The sequence below is a fragment of the Clytia hemisphaerica genome, unplaced genomic scaffold, assembly GCF_902728285.1.
Source record: "Clytia hemisphaerica strain Z4C2 unplaced genomic scaffold, Clytia hemisphaerica genome assembly, whole genome shotgun sequence".
NCBI classification, from domain to species: Eukaryota; Metazoa; Cnidaria; class Hydrozoa; order Leptothecata; family Clytiidae; genus Clytia; species Clytia hemisphaerica.
In genome coordinates, this window is record NW_027103793.1 from 15,800 (window position 1) to 28,946 (window position 13,147).

The 13,147-nt window shown below is 35.6% G+C and overlaps 2 protein-coding genes across 2 annotated transcripts; one reads left to right on the plus strand and one right to left on the minus strand.

The window, feature by feature from the left end:
• Positions 1–2,701: 2,701 nt before the first annotated feature.
• On the plus strand, positions 2,702–4,409 carry LOC136806253 (uncharacterized). Its single transcript, XM_067062810.1, has one exon. The coding sequence runs from the start codon at positions 2,725–2,727 to the stop codon at positions 4,213–4,215; it is 1,491 nt and encodes a 496-aa protein (XP_066918911.1). The 5' UTR covers positions 2,702–2,724; the 3' UTR covers positions 4,216–4,409.
• Positions 4,410–6,401: 1,992 nt separating this feature from the next.
• Positions 6,402–12,509, minus strand: LOC136806255 (corrinoid adenosyltransferase MMAB-like). Its single transcript, XM_067062812.1, has 9 exons — positions 12,377–12,509; positions 12,147–12,181; positions 11,850–11,943; positions 11,487–11,547; positions 10,940–11,015; positions 10,342–10,439; positions 9,950–10,014; positions 7,579–7,638; positions 6,402–6,632 (listed from the first exon to the last, which is right to left on the minus strand). The coding sequence occupies exons 1-9, from the start codon at positions 12,448–12,450 to the stop codon at positions 6,530–6,532; spliced, it is 666 nt and encodes a 221-aa protein (XP_066918913.1). The 5' UTR covers positions 12,451–12,509; the 3' UTR covers positions 6,402–6,529.
• Positions 12,510–13,147: the final 638 nt, after the last annotated feature.

Here is a 13,147-nt window from a genome sequence, read left to right on the forward strand (position 1 = left end):
TCGCTCGATTTTTTTAGTCAAAGCACTTGTTATACATTTTTGGAAAGTACAACTATAGAGGAGTTCGAATTTCAATGTTTCCAATTTTTTTTCGGACACTTTGATGTGATTTTCGGACAAATATGACGGTCTCAGGCAAAAATCATTAGGTCGATTTTTAACGTTTTCGGGCACTTTCTGAAAGTAACTTTTTTATTCAATCGAGCATAACTTTTGATCTAAAAAACCGAATTTGATAAATGACCCATCAAAATTTAAGTTTATCTTTCTTCTTTCCAATGGGATAGGCATGGTTCTTTTAAAAATCTAAGATTTCAAGCAAATCAGTTTCAAAGAGAGAAACTTTTTTGTGGCGCACCCGGTATATTGCGAAATTGGAATTACGTCCAGATCGTCCAGATCATTTGTTTTCACACATCCCTTTAGAGCTCTAGCGTAGTGTGCAGAAAACAATGACGATCTGATCTCAGGTTAGAATCAAATCGAATAGTGAAACCTCTTATCGAAACAGGATAAAATAGAGCATAGAGGCATTTTGAACAAATCAATCTATGAAAATTAGAAGATAATTAATTGATCATTAAAAGAAAGCATTGTAGGGTCATTTAAAATTGATTACAAGTTATTAACTAAACAATGAAAGGACATTCTGTTTTTATTGACTTTTTATATATATTGAAAATTGATGCTTTATTTGCATGACGGTAATAGAAATGTGTTAGAAAACAGTGGTACGTTAAGAGGATTGCATGTATGGCAATGGATATTTTTTCTTGTAAGATTTCGATGTGGATTGAAAGATAGTTTGTTTCTCCATGTAACGTTATAAAATATAGGTGCGAAGACGTAACCTGGCTCTCTCTCTTATATACTCTCTTAAACAGGATACAGAAAAAGGGGAACAGGCGTGAGCATTGAGACTAACTGCCGCACTATCATTGAGTTTCAAGCCCGAAAGGCTAGATGCGAAACTTTAATCCTTCTCAGGCAAGAGAAATTGAAGCTACTTATTTCCCATTCAAAACGCGCATAGAACGCACCCTAATCATGACGACGGATTGTATCTAGTGGTTCCTTCGTTTTGGAGGACAACATTTTCGAAATCTAGCGACAGATTTTAGTTTCAATCCGGCGTTTGTGTAAAAACTACGCACAGGCCTTCTGGATGGGAAATAAATGGTTTAATTTCCCATCCAGGAGTCTCGACTCTAGCCCTTCGGGCTTGAAACTCAATGCGTACTATTTGATTTTATTTGATTTTAGAGTAGCATGAGTTAACAGCTTACTCTCGGGTGCTTAGTAAAGGTCCTCCCCCGTTTGTTAACTTTTATTCCAACCTCTCTTACTCTTTTCCAATACCCAGTTCATTAGGCAGGCTGAGAGTATTCAAGGATTTATAGAAGGGTGGAAACTTTGTTCATCAGTGACACATGGAAAAACTCGTTCAGCATTAAAATCTGAAGATGGTGGAAAATTTAAAAATCATTCTTAGATAAACGTTAGAATGTTGGTGTTTATCTACACCTATATGTATTTTGGAGAGAGAAAATATAAGCCATTCTGATAGAAAAAGCGAAGTTTATACACACTTGGTTAGTGGAATGAGTGTTGATAAAATTTCAAAGAAGAGATCATAACGGAAGCGGAAATATTTCCTTTGTTGTTATAGTCAAGTACGAAGTTACTGCCGACAAGTTGTTAATTTCTTTACAATATACAAGAGCGGAGGATGGGTGAAGGTGTAGAAAGCTGACTAAACTTTGTTGACGCATTTCCAGGATCTTCCCCTATCTTTCCGGGAATACGGCTAAAATACGTAGGCAACACCTTTAGACTGACCAACTGACAAATTGGAATTACTTTTGTATCTAACAAGAACAGCGCGCCGAAGCTGATCATAATTTTAGGTTGATTTGAATTTTAGTTTATGTGGTAGGTACGAATAGTTTACTTAGGTATAAACTTATTTCTTTTTTATGATTTTTGGCCAACAAACTTAAACTAAGGCACGAAAGCTCTGTCAAACATGTGAAAACCTTCGAGGAAAGACATTCCAACCAATTATTTTTTTTCACATAAGATGAAATGCGCAGTCTCGTTCACGCAGATACCTCATAGCTAGATACAACTGTTTTTATTAAATCGTTGAGAAATATTTTGTATGCTGTATATAATTCAAATGATTTTAATAAATGTTAGATAATTAATGATAAAAGCCTTTTTGTCAATAGGAGATTTGATTTTATGATAAAAATTGTCATTACTAGTACCATAGCATAAGCCGTGTTTTGAATTTCTTTCAATCAAGTAAAGTGTCGCATAAAAAACTACTGAAAGCAAAATTGAAAGGAATGGTTGGCAAGGAAATGGGACAAAGAATGGGACACTGTAAAGGCAAGGGAAAGTATCATCTAGCTTTGGGAAAATCGGCAAAGGATTCACAGGAATCATTACAGTTACCGACGGATTCGATATTTTTTATTGATCGAGGAAGGGGGAAATTAACGGATAACAGCGACTAGGAATTCGGCCGAATTCAATGTCGAAAATGACAAATTCCTTTAAGCTTTCCTTCCCATTATTAGCCTCGCCAAGGCTATACAATAAAAGTCAAACTTTCCTGGTCTCTTAGACAGCCGGTCTATGAGTGCAATAACTAAATTAAAAAAGTCATTCAAAAATTTCCAATTTCTATAAACTTTTCTCTATTGTTTTTCTAGAGATATGAATAACAGCTTATTACAAGAAAACAACAAAAACCACAACACTATGGCATCCATTGGTTGCACCTTACTCACACATTTACTGATATTTTTATTATGGTGTATCCTTCTACCACTTATAGTTGTGTTGCTACCCTTCGTAGTTCTCGCAATCATAATTCGTGGAACTGAGGCACTAGTTTATTACTGTAAATATAAATGTACACCTATTAGGAGTACAGATTTATTGTGGACATTCGAAACCCCCGGTAATCGAATGATAATTTCAGGTATGCTACAGCTAGACGGGAAGGTTTATTTGGAGACGTTCCGGACAAGTATTCGTGAGCGTTTGATTGAGAAGAAAAATGAAGACGGAGATCTAATCTATCCGCAGGCACAACAATATTTAGAAGCGGGCTATGTGAATTATTATTGGAAAAATATCGGTAAAATTAACATTAATGATCATGTTTACAACTTGTGTCAAGAGCCAGTGAAATCCGAAACGGAACTACAAAGTCTCATTTCGGAACATTCCGGTAAAAAATTCCCAAACGATAACCAAAGATCACCTTGGGAAATGGTACTGGTTCCCTACCTTACTGAAAATTCCCAAGTGGAAAAAACAGTAGTGGTGTTTAGACTGAAACACGCGATAGCCGACGGCTCAGCCTTGGCTTATTTTTTGATCAACCAATTAGCAGACAATGGCAACCAAACAGGTACAATGATCAAGAAATTCACACAAAGACAAAGAATCCTTCTCAACATCAAAGCGTTATGGTATCTCCCTTTAGTCTATGCTAAAATCATGTTACACCCAAAAGAAAAGAACGTGCTATATACTAAAGAATTAACCGGGATTAAAAAACAAGCGTGGTCGAAACCGATTGATTTGGAAACGGTAAAACGGGCAAAAAATCGGATGAACGGGACAGTTAATGATGTCTTAGTTGGCTGTCTATCAAAAGCGATGGGTTCTTATTTTCAAGACTGTCGCCAGTTATCAACAAAACAAAACTTAACCACCATATTTGCCGTTGATACTCGCTCTTCAATTTCAGAAGCTCAATATTTCAGGAATTACGTGGCAGGAATTGTTGTGAAGCTACCCATGTATACAGAAACTGTGGAACAGAGTATACAACTCAGTAAAGCAATTTTCGACCGTGTCAAGGAGATTGGTGAGCCTATATCGACGTACATGGGATGGCATTTTCTATCATTTTTACTACCCGCTGCTGTATCCAAATTCTTTGTTTTTGACCAAGTTGGCAAGACAACAGCCTCGATTTCAAATCTGATGGGACCACAATACAAGGTTACAATTAACGGTCACGACGTTGAAATGTTCGCTTTTTGGCCACCTGGAACCTATACACAATCACTTTCAGTTTCGTTTTGTAGTTATAACGAACAAATTCGTATGGGAATTGAGGTTGACACTTCTGTGCTTCAAGATCCTGCACCCATCCTGAATTTGTTTGAAGAGGCTGTTAAAAATATCTGATTATTGAAAATGTCACAAATCTACATGTGAAATTCCGCTCTGGGCTACTCATGATAGTCATGACGTAATATTTTAAACGGAAGCACGAATATCTCGAAATTTGCGTTCTCCAAGCGTGCGTGTTTGAATTATTGAGGCTCTGTGGTTTTATTGTTTACATTCAAAAATAGTGGCAAATACCCAGTCGTTGTGAGTGCTTCTGCATCATGTAATGGATATCACGAATGAAGAGTGACTCATAAACGAAACTCTATGAAGCTAAATACTAGAACAATGAGTAGCATCGTAGTATCTATTGTTTTGAAGAGGATTTTTAATGAGATACACCCAATCAAAAAGGTTTTAAGACATTTGACAGCATTCATATTTAATCTATATCATTTCAAATTGTAAATATTTTGTAAATAACGAATTTTTAAGCTTACTAATCTTAGTTATTTTCTCTTTCTTTAAGGTAAGTGCTAATAAACGGGACTTAGGGTACCCGATGTGAATTGGAAACTGATAGCCAAATAAGGAGCTCTGGATGTCTTTAATGTTAAAATAAGAATCAATAAGAATTGGATTGATATTAGAATTTTTTTCAAATAGTTGGTTAGCGTTAGGAATGCTATGTAATTGGGAACCTGACAGTAAATACTAATTTGTATTAATTTTGACGGGGATTCAATTTGGTGGATAAACCGGCTTTAGACTGATTTGGAATCCGCAATAATTCAAACATCCGCAAAAAATTTTCAAAAAACGGCAAACCTCCAACTGAACTAGAATTATCTTTGGGGTTTCATGGTTTCAGCCCCCCCCCCCAGAAATCTGAAGGGCACCTAGGCCAGGTTAGTAGTAGGGGGCTAATGTTGTGCAATTCTTTTTGGGGTTACCTATTCATTAAGGGTACCTGTAAGTAAGGGGCTGGTTATATTTTCCGAATCGAATATTTCAAAATATTTCAAATTATTGAATTTTTTTACCCCAGCACTTAGTTTCCCATCACGCCATCTTTTGCTATATTAAGATTTTAGGAATGACAAAAGAATAAAAAGTGTCAATTCAAAAAAAATATCGGCTGAAAATAGGGAACCTAACTCAAAGCAATTTCTCAAGGGGACCTAATTCGTTGGGGGCACCATGCTTCAATGGGGGCATCTGAAAAGTGGGCTGAAACCATGGGTTTAAAGATTTATGCAAAACTAACCTTTTTAGGTCAAATAACAAGTAACTTTTGCTTTACTGGAGCCTTAAATCTTTGCATTCGCCAAATTTAACCCATCAAAAACAGCCTTTCAGCTAACGAGCAAAATTAATACACTCGAGGCAGTAAAGACTTTAAAGGAACCATAGAATTTATCCCTCCTAATGACTCCAGATTGCTACCATTGTTTTCATAATATTGTAAGATTCTCTGTAAATAATTGGAATTTTGTACGTTATTTTATACTGTCTATTATTTTATTCATGAATTTGCCGAAATAAAAGTAAACTATATTATCGAATACACGTTTTTTTTTAAGAAACACACTTTTGAGAGACATGAGGCTCAGAATGCCTAAAAACTAAGAAACATGCTGAAGCTGAGAATGAGCAAATTGCATTTTTTAATTCGTTTTTTAAGAACCTTCCAATCAAGGTTCCAGAAAGATACATTCATAACAGTTAGAAATACTTCAGAAAGTCAGAAAATCAATATAGAAGATAGGAAAGTACCGTAGATTAGTCCATTAGACTATGTATTGTATTATCGACATGCGTCCTTTAAGCTTGACAAAGTTTAGAAACATGTAAGAAAAATTTAAGGCTCAAAAGGCCGATTTCTTAAGAAACATTGAGGCTGCTTGGTAAAACTAGTTTCTTAAAAAAAAGAACGTGTAGTTTGTACCATAGTTTTGCATAAAATTCCTATTTCCGCACTAAGATTCCTTTGCAACTTTTATAGCGGTAAAAGCCCAGGACTTTGGGTAGTTGAAAAATTAGCTTCGAAAAGTTAGGCAGTTTCGTGAGTAAACACAAGATTTTCCGTACCTTTAGAAACAAACCCTCTCCAACCCTATGCCGGATATCCCGGGAAAAACAGCGGAAAAATTCCGGAAAAAAGACAAGAATCTTAGTGCAGAAATTAGAATTTTATACAAAACGACGGTATAAAGTTCAATTTATCCCCGAGAGGTTAGGAAAGAAAACAATTTGCGAAATTCTCAGTTTAAAGTTTTAAATATATTTTCAATCATCATGTTTATTACAAAAAAAATAATTTACGATTCTAAAAAAATTAAATTATATTTTTTTCTGCGGGCTTGTTAGCCACCTTGCCTGGATACCGTTATCTTTTCTCCACAATTTTTCTCCTTCGTTTGTAGACTAGCTCGTGTTCGTTTTCACAATGTGCAGCGAAGCGGGCGGCGTTAAATAAGAAATCACTTAGCCTGATTGTTGAATAGAAAAAGTATTTTCTTTGACGAGAAAAGAACAGATAGGAAATAATCATTAAATCTTTTCCCGGATTTTTCACAACTTCTTAAAGTAAGTTAGACCAACTTTTGTTATACATTTGGATGGGTGAGAAAGTTGTTAGGGTAGTGGAAAATATCGGAATTTTGGTAAGTTACAGTAGACCAGCTTTGTTATACATTGGGATGATTGAGAAAGTTGTTATGGTAGTGGAAAATATAAGAATTTTGGATCTGGGAGGAGCGGTTAAGCGTAACCGATAGAATAATAATTTCTTTAGGGCAAATTTCACTTTTTTTTAGATTATTGGTGTGTCATTTGATACTTATGTATGCTTGATATCATATGATATCATATGTATGAAATAAAAAATTTACTGTCAAACTTTATTCACTCAGAAGATTTGGGTGGCAGAGCAGGTTTGCGCATTTCGTGCTTATTTAGGACTTTTCAGCTATGATCTATTTAGCCAGCAGTGTCAGTTGTTATACTTTACGCTATTTAACGACTAGCGGTTTAAAGAATATGTCTCTATTTGGATCAGCTGGAAACATTAAATGAACAATGTCTTATTAAATGATGCAATCAACAAATTGATGGAAGGAGAAAGGGAACACTTGTTCGTGTGGTCAGTTATACATTCGTCTACTCATTATAACTTATGTATACCGCATGGTTGTTCAAAAATGAGTTTTTTCGATCAATCAAAGAGATCACCTCTGACAATTCCAACTGATTAAACAAAATGCCGTCAAAGACAAACATCGTGTTGAGCCCAAAAGAGATAGCTTTCCATCAAATCCTATTGCTGTTACACACGAGTATGAATAAACAGCCACTCTCTATTCTAATTGTGAATTAAAGTAGGCAGAAAGTAGGCTGTCTAAAGCCAAGATTTTAAATGAAAGTTATAAGAGATACCTATTAACGTATTTGTAGACGTCTTCATCAATGCTTGACGTTTGTATGAGAGGGACCAAACTGAAAAGAAAACAAACACATGGATGGATACTTCGATTCAGGCTTAAATTTTAAGTAATTTCCAATAGCAGTGTTCAAAGCAAGGTTTTCGTTAGAGACAAAAAGTGGATTATACGCAGTCAATTGGGCTGTTCCAGACGAACCTTTTCAAGTCAAAAAAAATATTGAAAATGTGTGGATATCCCCTGGAAAATGGCAAAATTTGCAAAAGAATATCCTTGAAAAGATTTTTTTGATACCTTAAATATAGGGTGGACGAGCTAAAATCAGTCTTAACTCCCTGGAAATTTAGGAATAACTTTTTACCCCTTTGGAAAAATGAAAAGATAACCCCTGGAAATTCTTCTCGGATTACCCTCTGGAAATGTTCGTCCACCCCCTCTGTATGGATAAAATGGAATGGCCAATTAATTAGTTATAACACACAGAGATTTTTGTGAATCATGTAAAATCTCATGTTGACGGAAAAGCCTCTTTAGCGACCGCCGGAGGCGGTTCCTTTCATAGTGGTACGCTAATCTCGTTTTGACTTGGCTCATTACTTTGTCTGTCATTTACTTTCGTTTTTTTTAACTAGATTACCCAGTTGTTTCTCTTTTTTTTCCCTGAATGTGTTTTATTCGGAATTGAATAATCGAGACATGAAAAATGACTATACTGTAATCTGTTTTCAATGAATAATCTAAAATGTACTGGAGATGACATGTGTATGCGCTAATAATGTGCACACGCTCTTTCGCGAGCGTGATGCGTGATGGAAGGCGGTCGTTTCAGTGTGGTTTAGATCCACACTGTGACCTAGTATATTTCGCTAAGATGGGAATCCGTCTGAGACGGGAAAAACTTTGAACACTTCAATAGTGATAGGTCCTGTAGAAAAGCAATGTAATTTTCTTCATACAGAACTATTGTACTATCCCACCACATAAGTCAGGGTGAAGAGAGAACCTCGGTCAAATTTGTTCATTTAATGACTTGTTGTGAGATTTGGAGAGAATTACGATTTTAGTACTTTCACTTTGTTTCATTGGATATTCCGATTTTGGAGGGGTTAAGTGGCTTAGGTTAATTCTCAGCCTAATTAAACCTAATAGAAAAATTTGGAACTTTTGGATCCTGAGCTATTAGTCTTAACCTTTACCACGCCTTCTCTTTGGGAACTTCACCCCGTGCACGCCTTGTCTTTTTGGGAAAAATGACAGTTTTACGCTTTCCGTCATAACTTTTGATCTACTAAACCGATTCAAAAAAATAAGCCCATTCTGGAAAGCCCAACTATCCTGCTTTCTAAAAATGTTAAAATAAAGGATTTTCCTCTATCAATGGTGACACAGTAGTCTTCTGCCTTAGAGTTGAAAAAAATTCAAAACGCAATTTGTCATATTTTTCAAAATTTTAAGTTCCGGTTAAAAAAAAAGTGGGGAGAACATTTGCGATACCATAATTTTCTGGCTTATTGTTTCCACCATTATAACTACAACTGCTAGCCAAAAAATCACAATCATACCTTTACTAGAAAAGGCAGAATTCATTTTTAGAAAACCTTAGTTTTCGAGAAAATTTCCACGTAAATCAGAGGCACGTAAGGCAGAGGCTCCTTGAGGTAATTTTTATGGGAAATATCACTAAAAACAGCTAAAAATGACTTTCCTATCATCAACCAGCATGAAAGCAATAGAAATAACATAGTATATACACTTTGAAACTCTTTGCAGCCTTATCAGAAGCCTTAACTTGGGTTTCGGTGACGGTCGATGACGGCCGACAAGCCTCCAGTCCTCACCCTTAATGTACCGTCATACTAAAGAATAAGGAGGCAGAAACTTACCTCAAACACTGACTAAACTACAAACAAGCAATACATAACATCTCCAACCAATAAAACAAACCATTTTCCACTAAATAAACATAAAAATTTAGTTACAGCAGTCAATAAGCTCATAATTTCCAAAAGAATATTTTGCCTGATTTTCCAGTTTGTTTTGACAGTTAAAATCGAAAGTAGGTGGTTTCAAACTATTGAAAATAGTTTGTTTACATTTTCTCTCCGTCATATAAGACATTTCCCGGGATTTAAAGGCGTCTTTAAGGCGGTAGGGCGGCTTTTCTTAACACCCCATGAAAAACGTATATTTACGGCCTCGGCTATATATTAGAACGTAAATTTACGGCCTCGGCGTGGTAAAGGTTAAGTCCCTGGTTTAAACACAAAGTTAAAACTCTTCGTTCCAGAAGTGAATTAGAGCGCTTAAGAATCATTTGTGTTGTTTAAAATTTTGCAGGGATTTCCCCTTTTTTCAATTGTTCTTACCGTCGTTCAGTGCGTCTGCAAACAGTTCGCGCGACGTGCAAAGAAGCGCTGCTTTTGCCACCAGACTGAAAGAAATAGAGTAGTTTAAAGTTAGTTATAGAAATCAGTCGATGTTGATCAAACTTTATATATAAGGTCATCAGGGGCGTTAGAAGGGCGATGTTTTGTTGTTTATTCAGTTTGAAATAAGACGACTGCATAAAGATTCTTCTAAAACTCAACAAAAAACCTAGCTTCTTTGGTTGCTGGTAAAGGACGTCTGAATCCGGAATGGTGTAAAAAAGACTGACAAAGTCTTTTTGAAGGTGGTCAGAGCTTGAGGTTTGTACTGTCACCCTTTTGAGACATTTCAGAGATGTCTCTTCAGGACATGAAGGTTTAATTCAACTTACAGGGAGTATGAAATTTTTCAATGGAGGTAACTGCTCGTCATACTCGTCTATCCACTTCTCTAAATCGTCAATGTAACTTCCATCAAACTTTGTGGCATCTAAAACCAAAATCATTAATCTAATCAAACATTTAATCAAACAATTGTGTGCGGTTTGAAGCATTTACGATTTACATAGTCATTTCTTTTTTGCATAAAAATGTTTGATGTAGAAAACAAAACAAAAACATCACCAAAAAACTTTTGGTAAAAATAACAATTATCTAACAATGAATTCCAAAGGTTAGGTTCCTGTTTGTCGACCATCATATTATTCCATTTTGATAGGTTGTTCTTAGACTTAACATACCTTATCGGGGAAAACTTCGTCGGGGATAAATTCGTCACTTGCTGGTAGTTGGTAAACGCATTAAGGCTGGGGAAAATTTTCGTCGGGGAAAATATTCGTCACTTGTCCAAAATTTCGTCACTTTTCCCCGACGAAGTTTTCCCCGATAAGGTATTGAACATTAACCGGTATGAAAACAAATAGAAGTATCTATCACACCCAAAAAAAAGTTCTAGCTTTAGAAGCAAATGAAAGATTTCACCATACGCACCAGTATTGACGCTTGTGTTTTCTGAATCAGAAGGCGTGGCAACGTTCGAACTGACTTCTTGTAATATGCATTGGATCTAAACAAAAAGAGGGCGGGCATAGAAGAATCGAATGAATTTGAAAAGGTTTTGTGACAATTGCACGCTCGTATTCTTCTCCCTTCATATTACAAACTCTCAAACTCAGGTCCGTTTAGCCACATCCTTGACAAATGGACATAAACGGGCCAATGAAAATCTACGTGCTCTATCCAACCTCGTTCTCTGCGTATTATGCGCATCTTGATGCTCCCTGATAGCCCAAGATAATAATAAAGGTTTTATATACCGTTGGAAAGATAATTTTATGAAACCGGTCAATTTTTTATATGTTGTGTTCTGTACCGAATGGTTGGGGGAAGCTTACAATCGTCTGATCTACATGCAAACAATCACTATGGTCCGATGATTATATAGGGAGTATGTATTGTGTATTTTAAAAACCTGAATTTAGTTTGTTTTGTTTAAACAGAAGAAGTTGAATGAAACTTGTGAAGAATGGGTTTTTACCTCCTCTAAACGTCCGATGAGATCTGTGTGCCCTTTATCTTTACAAAATTCTCGAGCGATTCTAAAAAAGTGTATAGTTCAAAATTTAGAAACGTTTCACCAAGCAACATGCCAACAGAAGTTCTCAGGTCAATGCGTTAATAAATGTCACATTAATAGACCAACTTTTAATTCGTCGTTTGAAGGACACACTACCAAGCAGTGATAATGGCCATTTCCGCTGTACTTTTCAAACCTAACTATTCAATGATTCCAATGATAGTGAGAGGGGTATTGTTGCCAAAATTTCGTAATTTACAGTTGCGACTAATAGGTGTATACTAAAACTATAGAAATAAAAAACCAGAGGCTTTACTTTATTACCCGATATGAGAGGTTAATTCATCTGTAGATCCAAGTGCTTCAAAGAAATCATCATTCTTTGGTCGACGCTCTCCAGTGAACAAAGCTGACGTACCTGATGAATGGATAAATAGAAATGTTAACTTAATTCGTCTACTAATTCAAGAATTGCTATTTCTCTTGGATATCATTTTTGTCTTATTCGTTTATAAGGAGCTTTGGAGTAAGGGACTAAACTCCGAAAGACAGGATGTTAAAAATTTCGAAGATTTTAACAACATAGTGCAATTGTTGCGAGATAAAGTCAAAAGAACACACCTTTGTCGCCTGTTTTGGTGTATATTTTCCATGTGCTGAAATCCAAAAAAAAATCAGAGATCAGAAAACAGAAATCAATAAACGTAGTGGTAAAAGTTATTGAAAATTAGCATTCCTTACATCTGTAAACGGCAATAACAGTGAATCTTGAACGGGAGCAAAAAAATTAATAGTTATCATCTTTCGAAAAAAAAAAACGTTAAAAAATGAAAAAAAAATTACTGACAAACCTTGCAAACGCTTGCTGATTTTGTGGTGTGAGGCTTCGAACGTTCCTTAAACATGTTCGAAATACCAAGGCCATAATATCTGATTTTTTATTGTTTATATATTATTAGTTTGTATATTTCTTTATTTCACTAAAAAAGAGAGAAAATATTTCATAGAATCAGATTACTTCTAACCTCCTGGCAGCAGGGGCAAGACGCAGTTGATATGAAAACCTAGCTTGATTTTTCTCAAGAGAGGTGTTAAGCATAGCAAGTCAAAGTTGTTTTAAGTGACTCGGTAGAAAAAGTTTGGCTTAGCTCGTATAAATATGACACAAATAATCAAGGCTGGGAATGTAACCAGAATAAGGCGTCGAAAACAAGAACAATCTACACTAAAAATCTAAATTATCTTAGTGAAAGATATAAAATATAGGACGAAATGATAAAATGTTAACAAACCCTTCTACATTACTGTTACAAGATATATCAAGTGACAAATATTGACTAAAATTATCGTACCCAGGCTTTTTCCACTTCTTGTCACTTCTCGACTCGACTCGTTCAACTCAAATATCATCCGAGGGAAACTCACAAATTTAGTCATGGCAAGTACTTAGGCCAACTAAGAAAATAAAACCTTTGTAAGTATAAACATACCTGCCTACCAAGGAAAAATAGATCAAAAAGCCCAAAAATATCAAGTGACAAATATTGACTAAGACCTTCGTACCCAGGCTTTATCCCTCCTCGTAACTCCTTGACTCATTCGACCCAAAAATCGAGGAAAAT